Source organism: Mercenaria mercenaria, unplaced genomic scaffold (genome assembly GCF_021730395.1).
Source record: "Mercenaria mercenaria strain notata unplaced genomic scaffold, MADL_Memer_1 contig_3824, whole genome shotgun sequence".
Classification (NCBI taxonomy): Eukaryota; Metazoa; Mollusca; class Bivalvia; order Venerida; family Veneridae; genus Mercenaria; species Mercenaria mercenaria.
This window is the reverse complement of record NW_026462002.1, coordinates 1-17,566: the sequence shown is the minus strand read 5'-3', so window position 1 is coordinate 17,566 and position 17,566 is coordinate 1. Positions and strand designations below refer to the sequence as shown.

Sequence of the window (17,566 nt, the reverse complement as noted above, 5' to 3'; positions counted from 1 at the left end):
TGCTGAGAAAAGATACTAAATCCGAAACAAACGAACAGTGTCCAACTTTCTACATGTGTTTGCTTGATAAAACTTAAACAAGAATCTGCAAATGTTATTTTTGTGATGTCCTGTCTTTACTCATTTATGGAATGGTTGCCTTCAGATCTTGGGTAGATAATTATGACTATTTATCAACAAGCCCGAATTATTTAGTAAATATATACTATTGACCGGCAAGCTATTACATGGCAATACAAATAAATGTTAAAGTTTTTATTTAAAATTATACTCGTCCAATAGCACCAACTATTGACTGGCGATGTATATAATCAGTATAATATGCGTATTTTACAAGAAATGCATAATATCATCTCCACTGTAATATGCGAACATTATAGCGACAGACACAATCTGTGTTATTTAACTGCAGCTATTACAACAACGCAAATGTATGGATATTAAAGTACTAAATCCAATGCATACGGTTGTTTAAATTATCACACAATGAGACAGTTAAGAAGTTAAAGCTAGTACAAATTTCTTTTGTTAGATTACACTAATCTACAAGCTTGATATCACTATTTAGACTAAATTGATTGAACTATAATCGCAAAATACACAAAACTGCTCTTCCTCGCCACACAAATAATTTTGAACTGTGCAGTACCGCCACGCTTCTTTTCTACCAAGTCATGTTTGAATGTCTATAATTCGTTGAATATTGAGTGTTGTCGGCTGAAAACTGGACAATTTTCAGGACAACCATTATTGGTAAGGTTTACGTTAATAATATAGCCCTAAATAGAAAGCAGAAGCAAGTAATTATATCGCAATTAATGTTCCTGTTAGCGGTTTTTTTTTCAACAAAATCACACTTATAACTCGCCATAACTTACTAAATATATTTTAGTTTTAAACAGAAAACACGTGACATGTTCTTTGTTCATACTACTTTTTACAGAAACAAACATCTTTAACTTATTTGGCACCTACTGATTTTTTGGACTGCACCTACTGATTTTTTGGATTGAAAATACTTACCCCAAAACAGATCATAGCAAAAGTATAGGAAAACTGTTTTGCTCACATCCGGTTAACGGGTGTGAATAACTATATTGGAAAAAAGCCGGCTGATATGTATGTAATAAAAAAATAATACTAGAATGTTCATAGGAAAGAATGTATACAGTCAACCCATACTCATCCAGAAAATTCGTAGACGACCTAATAAGATATTTAGAGGATAATACACAACAGATCCGGGCCGGGAGGTGATAATCGGCCAGGAAAATGAATGATGGCCCGAGGGCTAAAGTCTGAGGGCCATTATGATATGAGTGCGAGATATGGCCGAAATATGTTAGAAAGAAATGAACGAATTTGTCAGATATACGAAAATGGTAGTATAGAAGATGAATATCACTTTATTTTTATTTGTGATAAGTATAAAGATAACAGAAAGACTTTTTTATCGCAATATTATATAAGAAGTCCTAGTATGTTTAAATTGGTTGAAATGTTGACATGTAATAAGAGAAAGATGTTATACAATTTGTGTACATATGTTGAAAAAGCTTAAGTAATGCGTGAAAATTGTTTAAAAATACACAAATGTAGTAAATGAGAATATTTATAGAAAATATGGATGCAGTTTGTTTATATATCATCTTCTATAATTAATAACTATATATTTTGACCTTGTATTTGTATTAGTGATTATGTTTATAGATGAGAAACTGTAAAGTTTAATTCCTAAATAAAATGTTCTGTTCTGTTCTGTTCTGTTTTTGTATTAATGTCTTTAATACATATGTTTGGTTGCACTACTCAAAGGGAGTAATTACAACTCCTGACGCTAGTTTCAAATAGCTAAATAGTTTGGGGTACTTTTATCTTTTAGTCAAAATCCGTGTTTAGTCGTACCCGGAAGCAATATGGGGTCAATATGGGGAAATATAAGTGAGTGCACTAAACTTATTCTTGCACATTTAGACAAATTATAGACTTTTTTGACGATAAGGGGCAAAGTAAATCCGTATTTATATATCTATCAAACGCATCAAATGGTTCGCCATTCTAAAAATGTGTAACAATACATACGAGGGAAATTTTAGTTGAATAATTTATCAACGTCCGAACGTAATGAAATTTACAGAAAGTTTTCATAATTTATTTTTAAAGATTTTGATCACGAGTTTATGCCGAAAAAAACGCTATCTTTAAAAATTATTGGACTTGTGTTATGGTCAAAGTGGTATGACCGGCGCAGTCAAAAAAATGATCCGTTTTAATAGGCTGTCTTCCGTGATGCTTGTCTCAGTTTCCTTACAACCTGTTGCACTAGGCACTAAAAATCCCGTACACATCCACGTCATATGTAAAAGTTTTTAAGATCTGACGTTGTTTATGCATGTGCAGTGACAGTTCTCCCGGGTTAATCTGCTTCTAGATCTACGCGAAAACGGCGACGTAAACGGACAAGGCGGCGCACAGAACCGTCGTAGAGTTTTGTGTCGGTCTCAGAATGACACCAGTTGAAACTTACAAAAAGATGAAGACTGTAGACAAGGATAAAAATGTGTCGAGAGCTTTAGTATACAAAATTTAATGACATCACAGATTTACAGACGGGACGACTGATGATAAGGACAAAGTGAATGTTGGTAGACCGTTAGACTATGCATATTTCCCGCAGTTAAAAGACCATTTACGGGACCAGAGATTTGATTATCTGCATGATCTTCTGTTAGAGACACAGAGGTTCAACAGTAGTTTGAGTGGAGACTGGTATCAACGTGTATATGGTATGGGTAAATCTTAAGAGACACAGACTTTGTACTGACCATGGCGGGGAGTATTTTGAAAATGAATAACTGAGACGGCGTTTTGACGTTATTGTGACGCAGGGACCTGCGCCAGTCAGAGATATGTGATTGTGTGTGAAGTTCTCTGTGAATCTCGTTTTTTAGAGATACTGATATGAAAAAATATGTATTTACTCATTAAAGCTTATATTATATGATGGTAAAATTTTGTTCATATAGTTTGTACAGTTTCAAAAACACGCACGTTTTTTTTAGGACAACCCTCGTAATTTGGTTTAAACATATTTTATTAGCGAGATAGTTTACAAAATACATATACAATCAACAGAATTCACAAAAACGCTAAGGATAGGATCGAAAGCCTAAGGCTAAGCCTAAGATCTTTTCCTGAACCCTCGTAATTTGAGCAATTCCATGAAAAAACTGCATTTTTTTAGCTATGGAAAGCAGTCACAAACTTTTCACTGGGGAGAAACCTGCAACTTCGTCGAAATTTTGAAATTGTGTAATGCGAATCATGCCGTATTACAACGCATACCCGAGCACTGTTAAAACCAGGAATTCTAGCTCTAAAGTTAATATGTGCATGTCCTGTTTTATTACTAAAAACCAAGCATTGTAATTCTGCGATAAACAACAGTTTAACGTGTAGACCAGTGATAGACTATGATGACGTCCAATTTTGCTACATGACGTCCAGTTAATTTCTAATATGTAGATGAAGTCACAAGGCCATCATTAAAAATATTTGCTTACAGTGCTCCGAACGACCCACAAAATTTGCCGCGACTCGAATTTGGTTGTTTGTTTTTGGGGTTTTTTTTTGGCTCTTTGGTTAGGCAAAAAATAAAATAAAATTTTTCATGCTGTAAATCGTTGAAAAAAAAGCGACCGGCTGAACGACCCCCCCCCCCCCCCGGAAAAATTCTGTGTCCGAGCACTGCAAACATACCATTTTTTAATGATAGCCCAAGAGACATATTTAGATATTTTCATGACCATGTTAGAATGAAAATAATCATTCCGTAAATCTTCCCACATCACTTTTGGTCTTTTTCTTAGTAGCGGGATTCAAAATCATATGTGTCCTTTCCGATATGCTTATATCAGCATCCAAGTCTAACAAACGGTTTGCTTAACGACTCCAACGTCCGTTTGCCCGCCATGTTGAAAGCGCACTGACCATGATGACGTTTTATGCGGCCATTGGTTTCACGTGCACGTGTTCACCGGGCGAATTATGATTATGAGTTTTCGGCCCGGCCGATTAGTGATAATCAGTGCGTGAAAGCAATAACCTGCTGAAAACACATTCATTTTTGTTACTATATCTAGTATTAATGTACATAATATGATACTGTGATATTGTATCTAAACCAATTACACTTAAAATATTTACAGAAACTGTGTACATGGCAAACAAGTCGGTCATGTTTGTTTACAAGAATATCACTTCTTGCTGTGAATATCATTTCCAATGGACCTCCAACTGACCAGTTACTACACATTACTGGCTAGCCAACACAATTATGATCTACCCAGAATTCAACTACATGTATTTATAGACGAGAAAGTATAAATAACAAACTTCACGACTGAGCTACCCTCAAATATTTATGACCAATTTCTTAAAGAAAAACATATAAATAATTATGGTCAGCACACTGGGTCAATGTTGTGACAAAAAATCCACTTCCTCCGTCCTATAAGTGTTTAATTTAGGAGTAAAGCTTAGCATCGTGGAGTCTTATACTAAATTAGTCATCGTACCATCAAATAGGAAAACGTAGTGATTAACTTTAGAGAGGCCAATCACCTGTGCTTATACAACTGACGAAAATGCTTGTAATTACCCGTATTGACTTTGGTAAAGAAAATTAACTACCAATTAAATACAGTTAAAGCTGTTTAGTATCGGTGTGTCCGTCATTGAATGGTTTGGTGTTGTAAACCGCATGTCCTTTGAACTTTTGTTTATTTCTTTGAAAATTGATCATTACAACGCAATGTATTTTTTAAAATAATTGAAGACATACGTATATTGAAACATTTGACACGGTTCCTAATAGCATGTAATAGTGTATAAAAGGCAATTATTTTCTGCGTAACCCCCTAGCTGTAACAATTTGACGATTGGCCAAATAGTTTGTTCTCTGTAGTGACCTAGGTCATTTTTGTGTAATCTGTTTATAGATAGATTAGAACTAACTAATTAAAACACCTTTTTATAAACGAACAGCCTTATAGGTTATCATCTGCTGGTGATATGCCATCATCTTCTGGCGATATATTGACGTCTGCTGTTGATATGCTGTCGTCTCTGGTTATGTACCATCGTCTGCTGGTGATATATTGTTGTCAGCTGGTAATAAGTCATCGTCTGCTGGTGAAAGATCATCGTATATCTGTGTATGTTGTCATCTGCTGGCGATATGTCTTCGTTTGCTGACGATAGGTTATCGTCTGCGTGTTATATTATATAAATATCATATGGCAGCGTGTCTGGCATTGATATTGTCAACCCGAGGGCAGAATGTAACCCGAGACGAAAGCCGGGTGGTGACATTCTGTTTCGAGGGTTGACAATATCAATGTCACACACGCTACCATACGATATTTATTTTATTATACCAAACAACATTAAGCACATAAAAAAGTTAAAAATATTTTTAATTCATTTAATTCAACAGTTTCATTTTTAGCGCGGTAATCGCCTGTGTACACATTGAATATTGACGTCATTATATACTATATGTGTACAAGGGAGGCAATCATTTCATGATTTGGCTAAAAAATTGAAGCAGTTATTTGCCCTTATATGACATTAAAATATCAGCGCGGTCACAGGACCTGACAGTCACTTTCGCTTGGTCACGTGTCAAAAAGGTTGAAAATGTTTCTGATAGTCAAAATATCTCTTTCTGGGTAATGGGATTTTATCATTGTAGACAAAAATGAGGTATAATAAATAGCATTATCAACTGGTGGTATCTTATCATCTGCTGGTGAGAGGTCATCATCGACTGGTGGCTGGTCGCAGGTCATCGTCTGCTGGTGACAGGTCATCGTCTGCTGGTGATAAGACATCGACTGCTGGTGTCATGTCATCATCCGCTTGTGATAGTTCATCCTCTGTCGATGACAGGCAGGCGGGTAGCTGTCCATACGCACAGACGCACATGCTGTCGTTTTATTTTCAGAGGTGAAAAACTAAAGAAGTTTATTTTCTGCATAAAATGCAATAAAAATGAGATCTAAGGGTAGATAAGTGTGAATCATTGAGTCCATTAAAACGATCCATTTAAGATTATGGAATAATTTAAAAACGTGTAGAATCGGATAATAATATCAGGATTCAGTCTTGGATTCAGTGTTGTTATATTTTCTGGTCCTTTGGGAACATGGAGTCCATTTAATATATGTGAAATAGAATTCCGCTTAAGCCGGTGCTAGGGGGCGGGAGAGGTGTCGCACATTTCAAACCGAGTCTGCTATAATTCTGCTTGGTTGCATTCTATGCTTCCAGAGGATTTTTTACAGATTTTATTCTGACTGACCTGCCTGTCAGTCAGAATCCTTAATTACCGTAACCGTCTATCAGTAAAAACATCTTCACCCTGCCGTTTTAGTAGCGCTTGTGTAAAAAAGGGGAGATAATGAATAAGTTTATTTCTACATCAGGGCATATAATATGCATGTGATAAAACATTTATACACATATTGAACCAGTAATTACAAAGACAATGCTAAGTGTACAAAATAACAAAGCAGCATACTGTATATCTAAAAATAAAGCTATAAATCATTTTACTGTTTCTAAGAGTTTCTAAGAGTTACAAATGTGCATCAAACTATGAGATCAGTATATTTTATACGGAGAATGAAATTATTTAAACTGAGAAAAAATGGTTGTACAAAATAATGCTAGTTTAATAAGTTTTGTCTTAATTTTACAATTCATAAGATCATCTAGTTTGAATGAACTAGGATGGTTAAAATAATACTTTGGCATAGACTTTTTTCTACTGCCACTGAAGACGTCACATTCAAATAGATAGTGAAATTCATACCCAATTTAATGTTTGTCACAAAATGTACATTTTCTTTCACAACGTTCAATGTTATAATGTCTTCCCTTCTCAATAGGTAAAGAGTGATTCATAGTTCTAAATTTACAAAGAGCCTTAGTTAAATTATGTGGCAAAATATCCAAATACTTTTCAAAACAATGTACTTTTTTATACATACGATATACAAGGCATTTAGGAGAGTTATCAACAGAGTAATTCCAGTTTTGTACAAAATGATCTTGCAATCTAGTCTTAACCAGTGATCTGAAATGTCTCAAGTTTGTAACATTTTAGTTAATAAAATATTCAGACAAACCAAGCTCGTCAAGATTAGACTTAACAAAATATATTCAAGGGGAAGTAAGTATTGCTATTATGAAAATGCAGAATAGTTTTATACAATATTTTACAAATTTTATCATCTTTAGCATTTAATAATTTGCTCCAATATCATAATACAGTAACTCTAGATTTGGCCTGCAGCGTTATAGGCATAATACCTAGCTCACCGTACACCATACAATTTGGTGTGGATGGTTTCAAATTCAAGATGAATTTACAAAATTTTAAATGAAACTGTTCTAAAATCTTAAGATTTTCAACACCCCAGGCCTTACTTCCGTACAACAAACTTGATGCAATCATTGTATCAAATAAATGTAATTGCATAGAGATAGTAAGATTGAGTTTACGAGATTTCTGGATAATCGAAAACATGGCACGTCTTGCCTGTTCTACAAGTTTTGTTTCCGCTTTAGAAAAAATGTCATTATAATTAAAAAGTATACCAAGATACGAAAAGTCCTCAACAATTTCAAGTCTTTTGTCATTATAGAAAAAGTCAGGAATACGTTTCAATTTAGATTTACTAAAAACAACCACTGTGGTCTTATACTCATTAACTTGCAACCCCCATAATTTACAATAATCATGCATCGCATTTAAAGCATACAAAAACGACGACAAAATGCGTCATATCAACAGCAATAGGACACTATGCTTGCTTTTCCAAAAAGGTAATCCAACGACTTTACATTAATCATTTAGATCTATCTAGATCAACTTTGTTTTTGAAATATCTACTATCTAGATGCTACAGTACTGGTAGATCAAGGCGAAATCGGGATACTAATTGTTTCACATTTCAGACCTTGTTAATTTAAATTATAAATGGTACTCGTGTACCAACTAGCAAAACAATAACAATCCTAACAGAGTTTGAAATATACAAATTTTAATGTTGAAAATTATACTTATGGTATAAAATTATGTACAATATTTGCATCAGATCAATTAACCTTTAATCAACATAAATATTATTCATTCATCAATTGCAATTTAAATGATTAATCTAGACCACATGAAAAAGTAGATAGAGATGTTTTTTACTAAAACAATAAAAATAACTGTAATCACGATAGTGTAACATACATTCAAAGAATAATGATTGTTTCATTTCGTTAGTTTATAGTTGGTATTTTTTCATGTTAAATACTATATGGTGATATGCAGTTGTATGCTGTTGGTATGCCAACGTCGTCTGGTAATATATAATCGTCTGCTGGCAATAGGCCATCGCTTGCTGGGGCGACAGGCCATCGTCTATTTGTTATATGTAGCATTGGCAAATGGTTATAAGTCATTATATGCTGTTGAGAGGTCATTATCTGCTGGTGATGGGTCATCGTCCGCTGTTAACAGGTTATCAACTGCTTGTGACTTTATAACGGTGCTATGATGATAGCAACTTTTGTAAATAATGTTGATAGACTTCTGCAGTTTTCGAAAAAATGCGATGTACTAATAGCAGTTGTGTTTTGTACAATATAAAAACCGTTACATGACTCCTTCAATGAATAGCCGATCCATAGTTTGTGCTATATAACCGGTCCTAAATTCAACACCATATTTTAATGAGGTTAAGTTAAAGTTAAAATAAGCATGTAGGTGAAATCTATTTATGGTGTCATCAAAATAGGTTTGCCGGTCTGTAGTAATAACTATTGACCCTATGTCCGAAGTTAGTTTGAGAAACAGCATTAATAGATTTTACTGCTAACTAGGAGATATATTCATGTATGTTCAAAACAACTGTAAAATTGACGCTGTGGCCATATAACTTGAAGAAAGTGAAGATTTTGAAACATAAATATTCATATTTTATAGTGTCAGGAAATTTTCCTACTTATTCGTAATACATATATTACGGTTAGCACTGGATCGACAAAAAATAACCATTGTAAAAACCTCATAAGATTAATAACACTATTACTTCACAAATTATTAATTTGGGTTCTGCTAAAACGTGTAGAAACTGATAATATTATCTGAGTCAGGGTTAAGCTGTTTACAATGTCACTTATCAGTTTTCTATTTACACTGAGTAATAGAGATTAAAACTTTAAATTTCATGACAATATTTACATACATATTCTTATCTACATATGTAAATGATAAAAAAGAATTTCAGTCAACAAGTGAAAATCATGCTACAAAATTGTACTTGATGTCATGATCATAAAAGGTTTCCTGTGTACTAAAACACATTATTTTGGACTCAGCACAATCATCTGATTAATGTTACCTCCGACATAGACCTCATGTTGATCTCGATTATAGCACATAGAAAATGGGTATGACAGATCCTCTATCATTGTGTTACCTTGCTTTAAATCGCTCGAGATACAGTGTATACTGCCATTGTCCCCACTGCAGCACACCATCAAAGATCCATCGTCTAGCATCATCATTCCCACTGGTGATTTAAAGTCTTTGTTTTCGTATTCAGCAGATATACCTTGTAATGCTATACTGACGACACTGTTGCTACCATAGACACTGATGAAGATATGTTTCTTATTCTTACTTAGCAGAAGGTAGCTTGGAAAGCGAAATCTCTTATTATCCAATAAAACTTTGTTCTGGACGTAACCTTGTGTATCTGTAATAAATACCCCATTCGGATCACTGCAAACTATATAGAGATGACCTTGATGATAAGCTATACCTCCACATGCTCCTTTAAATGGAAATTTGTGAACAGTTGACAGTTTACCTGATGTTGTCATTATAAGGATCTCTTCCGTCTTTAGCATTGTCACAGCAATATGGTCCTGAGGCAGGACTGCAATGTCCCATGGTTTCGAAGAAAGTGTTGTCTCTTCTATTACAGCTTTATTTTTTATGTCAACAACTTTCAGTTTCGCATTGTGATTGTCAGCCACCAGAAGTCTGTAAGAGGACAGGACAACACATCCTGTTATAAGGCATAGATACTGATCAGATTTTGTCGTTATTTCTATGTTTATTTTTTTGGTTAATGTTTCAATTGGCTTCCTCTCCTTTGAAGTTACAAGAGAAGAGAGTGCGAGCTTTCCAATGGCATTTTGTCTTGAAAGCATGTTTACCAGACCTTGGTTTTGCTCAAATGTGTATTGCATATTTGTCTTTTCTAAACTTCTGTCTGCCTCCTTTATTTCGTCTGACTTTAGTTTGGATTTAGCTTGTTTCATTGTAATGTAAAGTTGTCCATTCTGCTGTGAGGCTTTGTAATCTTGTAGTCTCGACTGTAGTTGTTTGATATCTGAAGAAATGTTTGTACATGTTTCAAGCACATTCTTTACTGTTTGTTTATCTGTGGATTTCTTTCTGTCAGCATCTGTCTGTATTTGTTTTTGTAGTTGGTCTAAGCGATCATTTAACTCTTTGCAAAACGTTGTAATTTCTTTGAGTAGCTTATCGTGGAACGAATTTAATTCTTTTTCTCTATGTGAGGCCTGCTTTATAACATCCTCGACTTCATTCACCTTCTGGTCAAGCTCCCACAGTACCTCTCTGAACTCTGCACTGTCCCCAATACCTGCACATTTATCAGGTATATAGTCAATGTCACAGGCTCTGTGATTCAGGACGATACAATCGTTGCAGCCGAGAGCTTCATGTTTTGGGCAGAAAAATTTAATCACTTCCTTTTTGTGTACCTGACACTTTTCAGTGCATTCGTCTGATTCCGCCTTGATTACAGAATGTTTAGTCATATTATCTTTGTTGACCAGGTGATGATGTTTGGTCACCTTTATCCTTTGATGATAAGCAAAGCAGTTCTTACACAAGTATTCTTGACAATCCACACAAAATCCGTGAGCTTCTATTTGCTGACCAATCGCCAAACATGGTTCACATCTATGTTCAAAGTCTTCAGCTGAAACTTTCGATATGGATCCTTGAAAATTAGAAAACTTTCGACCCGAAACTGCCATAGTTAGAGATGAGTTGAATTCCAGAAAGGCTTTGCTTACTTAGCTTATATGATGTTTTGCGTTGTAGTCCACAGTGTAACATATATCACTGAATCTACAACATTTACCTTTGAAACTAATTTCAAAGTACGATCTATTCATATCATGTTCCAATTAAACTGAACTTTGCTGCAGTCAAGGGACAATACAATTAGAATATGTGTAATTTAACATATACATGTTGTCTTCTCCCATGTTTTGGCGTTGTACATCAATATATAGTCTATAATTGTTCTCCGAAAGAGAAGTCCCCTCTATTAGGGAAGTTACCACCATAATTACGTAAGAAATATCGACAATCTAAATCAGAAAGTGTTTTGCTTTTTAAATAATTGTAAATAAAAATATAAACCGATTTGAAAAATAACAAGAGCTCCGCCAAGCGGGGCAATATACGCCCGAAGGGTTACATCATAGGATGGGAGTAAAATTTAAAGAACTTGACTGTTGTAGCCCAAAGGACCGGAACAACAAAAGGAAAACATAAAAAAATCTAAGTCCTCAAAAAAAAATATTCAAGGTCCACAAAAAAATCCTTATCAGGTACAGGTATGTAAAAATACACAAAAACTGGAGGTACCATCCATTTTGTACCACAGAAAAGTGGTCTCGGTTTATCCCTACGGCCAATAATAAAAAGTTTCAAAATAAGCTATTTATAGTTACATAAAAAAAAAATATTTAAGTGAACAAAAAAAGATCTGCCAAATAAAAACAAGAACACTGCAATGCAGAGCAATATACACAAAGCAAAGTCATATATGACCTTTGATCCTTAAGTGTGACCTTGACCTTGAAGCGAGTCATCCGAAACATGCGCTCTGCACGTTGTCTTAGTGTGGTGAACATTTCTGCCAAGTTTCTTTGAAATCCTTCCAGCAGTTCAAGAGTTACAGAGTTACACGAAACAAATTAATATGACTTTTGACCCCTACGTGTGACATTGACCTTGAAGCGAGTCATCTTCAACATGCGCTCTGCACGTCATCTTGGTGTGGTGAACATTTGTGTCAAGTTTCTTTGAAATCCTTCAAGGGGTTCAAGAGTTACAGAGCGGACACGAAACAAACTGATATGATCTTTGACCCCTAAGTGTGACCTTGACCTTGAAGCGAGACACCCAAAACATGCGCTCTGCACGTCGAGTGGGTGTGATGAATATTTATGTCAATGTTCCTTGAAATCCTTCAAGGGGTTCAAGAGTTACAGAGCGGAAACGGAATTGCTAACGGACAAACGGACGGACAGACGGACGGACAGATGGACACCAGCGTCATAACATAATACGTCCCTTCGGGCGTATAAAAATGACTGTTAGTCACACAATAAACAGTGCTGTGAAATAAAAGGGATAGATCCAGAGCTTAAATACAGCTTATTCCTGTAATATTCATGTCAGATACCGGGGGAATACTGATTTATGATTTTTGGACGGTAGCTTGCAATTCATCCACCGTCCATGAACAGACTCAACCAAACCGAGCATGCAACATTTTCTTTCGTTTATGTCGTGTTGGGCGACCTGTGGCTGTCCACTTTTTTATTTTATTATGACAGCATTTTTTTTGTGCCATGTGGCGGCCGTAAAAAGCCTCCCAGTTCCTTCAATCAGGGCTGTTATATAATTCGATCTCTTCATATCGTTCAACACGACATTTATGTTGTGTTAGTGTACTGTTTAATTTTTCAGCTTTATCATTTCGGTCTGGGTGGTTCCAATACTCCCACTTTAAAAAGCTTTGGGTATTGTTTAATCGCCCCTTAGATATGGTGCCTGCTTTTTAATTTTGTCTTTTGGCAGTTTCTGTGATATGCAAGCTCCATAACCACAGATCCCCTCTCTTAATTTCAGTTTGTTTAGTTCTGCCCATTGTTTTCTCGTTTGGGGCACAGAAAGTATTTTATCTGGGACCCATAGGCCGCTTTTCATGGAGTTTCACCCTGTGCCTATTGAAGGTTCCATGTGCATCGCCGTATGAATACATCTGCAAATGTCTCTAAATTACATTCTGGAATTTATAACATGTGTAAATGTTGAGTTCTGCTCAACCCGGGACTAGAGGGCGTGGACGGAAGCTTGCACTTCCACTACCGTCCATAAACAGGCTCTATCAAACCGAGATTGCAACATTTTCGTTTATGTCGTGTTGGGCTACCTGTGGTTTTCCACTTTTTTATTTTATTATGTTTTCTATATTGGAAAAAAACGTCATGTTCATCTGTAAACATATACCATAGCCAATTATATTACATTAGTTTACAAGTTGCCAGCCTATACATGGTTGAATATTTAATTGTTTAATGAGAGCCTTCGTGATATGTCAACAACCAGTTTGCGCTAAGTTATGATACATTATATTGGGGTGTTATTTATCTAGTTCCGTTGCACTCACTTAAGAGGGGCATTGCCATGTATTTGTAGACCTCGTGAAAGACCTGACATATTCTTTTATAACTAGAGAAAATATTAGGTCCAGTGTTTGCATTGTACGAGGAGCATTTGAAAAGTAGTGGCAACAGAAACGAGCTATTCATACCTTAGTCATTTTCCAAGAAATGACTACGTGCGACCCTCCATTTGACTGTACACACCTTTCCAGGCGCAAAAGCTACTCAGAAAATGCATTTTTGAAGCGCTCTTTAGATATACTGTTTATACACTAGTATAGAATCAAAAGGGGAGAGATCAGGGTTACGATATGGTGGGTTTGGTAAAACCTCAATATAATTCTCCTTGAATTTTTACTGCGCTACGACTGAACGATGGGCCGGGCTTTGTCATGTAGCAGCTTGATGCCACGCACGCCTGTCATTAAGCGCTTTGCTGTGTAGTGGTCGAGAACAGCAGAGAGGACATTTTGTTTGTAAAATGTACCAGTAAAAATACTGTAAGTGTTCAGGGACATACCTCGGGCCTCTCGTTATTTTCACGTACCAACATTTTATTATTTTCTATAATGTCAGGCTAAAAAAAGTACAGCCACGTCTCATCACCTGTAACAATTTCTTCGATACGCCTAGATGATTCCTTGTTTTTATATTTGACGAGCAGGGCGGAAGCTTTTTTATGTCCTCTCCTATTTTGATCTGGGGTCAATCAATGCGGTATCCAGTGTGCACAAACCTTTCGCAAGTTTAGCCTTTTTTAAATCACAAAATAAATAAACGCTGACACATTAAGGCCCGGCATTTCTCCCTCTCTGCTCCACTGTGCATCTTGCGTCTCGAACATTACTTTCAAATCAGCAATGTCTTTGTCAGACATAGCAGTCAGAGGGCATCCAGGACGGGCCTCATCTTCGGTGCTGGTTCACTTCTCTTTAAAGAGAGATGCAGTACGCCATCCGCTCTTCGCGAAAATTGCAGCTAGATTCAGTCAGTTTTTCAACCAGTATGATATACTACATATATTTCAACTGCTAATTAAGTGTGCTGCTTTGCACGTGATTTTAGTGCCATTCCCGGCCAGTTGGACAGAAAAATCAATGGTGAAATGGTGAAAATATTGGACTGTTACCACTACTTTTCAAATGCTGCTCGTATTATGTAAATTTAAAGGCCTATGTATGTATGATATTTCTTATTATTTTTATTACCGATTACTTCCTGGTGTAAAATCACTCATAAAGGCGCCTGCACTTTCATATTTGAAGAACACCTCAATACACAATTTATATTATGGTGATAATTTCGTACACAACGTTTAGCACTAATTTTATCAGTCGATCAATATTAGTGATTCATTTGAATACATAAGTTGTAAATATAATGCGACAATAACGAAGTCCTCTACAATATTCATGCATAATCTAAATTTTGAGTGGAGAATGGACATATGCACATGTATTTAAAAAAAATAAAAACTCACCTTTTTCAATAGTTTCTAGCTCACCTTAGCACAAAGTGCACAGCGCAGGCTGTTGTGATCGCTCACCGTCGGGCGTCTGTCCGTCCGTCATCCTTCTGTCCACACTTTCCTTTAAACAACATCTCCTCCTAAACCACAAGACCAACTTTGATGAAACGTCACAGGGATGTCCTTGGATGGTCTTCTTAAAAAATCAAAGTATTGAATTTCATACAAAACTCTGGTTGCCATGGCAACCAAAAGGAAAATCTTCGTCTTGTCCAAAAATCACAGGTCCTAGGGCTTTAATATTTGGTATGTAGCATTATCTAGTAAACCTCTACCAAGATTGTTCAAACTACCCCCATAGGATCAAATATGGCCCCAACCTTGGGGTCACATGGTCTATATAGACTTATATAGGAAAAAAACTTTTAAAATATTCTTGTCCAAAACCACAGGGCCTAGGGCTTTGATTGCTAATATGTAGCATCATCCAGTGGGCCTCTTCCAAGATTGTTCTAAATTATCCCCCAAGGGTCAAATATTGCCCAGTCCTGGGGACAACATTGTTTATATAGACTCATATAGGGATTTATTTGGAAAATCTTCTTGTCAAAAACCGAAGGGTCTAAGGCTTTGATATTTGGTATGTAGCATCATCTAATAGGCCTCTACAAAGATTGTTCAAATTATCCCCATAGGGTCAGATATTACCCCGCCCTGGTGGTCATATGGTTTATATAGATTGGTGCAGGGAAAACTTTGAATAATCTTCTTGTACATAAACACATGACCTAGGGTTTTGAGGAAAATGACAACTGAGAAAAGATTTCAAAAATATAGCCCTTAGTATTCTGTGACATAGTGACGGTGTTACTAAAAAAATAAGAGCGTTTGTGTAAAATTATTTCAACACGGTTACGGTGTTCAGTTTGGATCATCGAACATTTTATTCCTGGACCCCATACCTCGAAAGACTACAATGATAAAAATAGAAACTACGATGGTGCAGGTGTTGAACTGACGATGGTGAAAACACGAAGCGACGATGACGAAAGTCGAAATGGTGAAAACACGTGGTTTAGGGATTTCGACTTTCGCCATCAAAGTTTCGAGTTTTCACCATTGTTATTTCGTGACTTCGACTTTCATCATCGTAGTTACGTGTTTTAGATTTTAGAGATATGGAGTTCTATTAGTTATAACTTCTTACAATGGTGCAGTGGTTGCGTAGAGCCAACTCATGTAGGCGGTTGGGGTTCAATCCTTAGACATTTCTATTTGACAATGAAAAATCAAATTAGGTCTAAGTTTATCTATTTCGATATTTTGAAATATATTTTTTCCATTTATATTATTGTCAAGCACAAGTAAATTTCATTTTAATGTAAAATGATATTGATAATGCTTCATAGTGGTGTGAAACTTACTACTAAAGAAGCATTATCAACATTATTTACATCAAAATGAAATGTATTGCGCACTCTCACTCTATTAATCCACTGCTATGTCAAACATCAGATACAATTATAACCTATTTCATTTGCAAGTATATACAGCACATATAAAAACAGCCCTCAAGAATCATATACGGAGAAATGTTTTTGCACTTAAGAATCAGATAAAGTAAAACAACAAGATTTTATCTTTTTTTTCCTCCAGTCTTATTTTATTTTCTACATTGCATAACAAAAACATCTATCACAAGCCACCACAGAATGTCTATCACAATCCATTCGAACACAAACATGAAACATTTGACAACATGAAAAATTGAAGATACATATGCTTTCATTTATTCTACAAAAATGTGCCTGAAACAACAAAACATTTCCAAATCATTTTAATAGACTTTGAGCTTTCTAAGGATACATAACTAATATATACCACATATAATTAGTTGAAAGATGTATAAAGAGTTACAATCAAGTATTCAACGCTTCGAGTTATTCTCTCTTTTACATTTTTTAATGTCCAAATTCTGTTCATACATCAATTTTCATTTTAATGATTCAGTTTTATAATTTTATCTTAAAAGTAGAAATCCCCAGAGAAATATTGTCTTTATGAACAGCAAACTGTATCACAACAGTCATGTGCATTTTATGGGCAACTTTTTTGCATGAAGAGATGACATTTATACGTCAAGCGTACATGAAAAAATATTTGCGCTACTTCTGTATTTGTAATATTAAATCGATTGAATATAATAGAAAAGAAGGTATTTTATTAACCAACTAGAGCTGCTTTTGAGAAAAGCGGATGTCCCCCACAACTGCCTAATCATCTGAATAGTAAAGAAGTACACTTCAGGAGTAAGTTTTGGTTCAGTGATGAAAGGGCCACTCGGTTCAGTAATGTTTGTGTTTAGTGGGTCAAGCGCCACTCAGTTCAGTAATGTTTGTGTTTAGTGAGTCAAGCGCCACTCGGTTCAATAATTCAAGGGCCATAATTCCGAAGTGCCTGTGCCGATTTAGCTAGTTATCGAACTTTGCCGTGGACTTATTAGCAAACACATTTTGTTCAAGTTTGGTGAAGATC

General features: G+C 35.5%; 1 protein-coding gene across 1 annotated transcript; it reads right to left on the bottom strand.

The window, feature by feature from the left end:
* Positions 1-9,423: 9,423 nt before the first annotated feature.
* On the bottom strand, positions 9,424-11,136 carry LOC128553434 (uncharacterized). Its single transcript, XM_053534581.1, has one exon. The coding sequence runs from the start codon at positions 11,134-11,136 to the stop codon at positions 9,424-9,426; it is 1,713 nt and encodes a 570-aa protein (XP_053390556.1).
* Positions 11,137-17,566: the final 6,430 nt, after the last annotated feature.

Bases quoted from the DNA above. Each gene is read 5' to 3' on its own strand.
- LOC128553434 (XM_053534581.1), bottom strand. From the start codon at position 11,136: ATGGCAGTTTCGGGTCGAAAGTTTTCTAATTTTCAAGGATCCATATCG.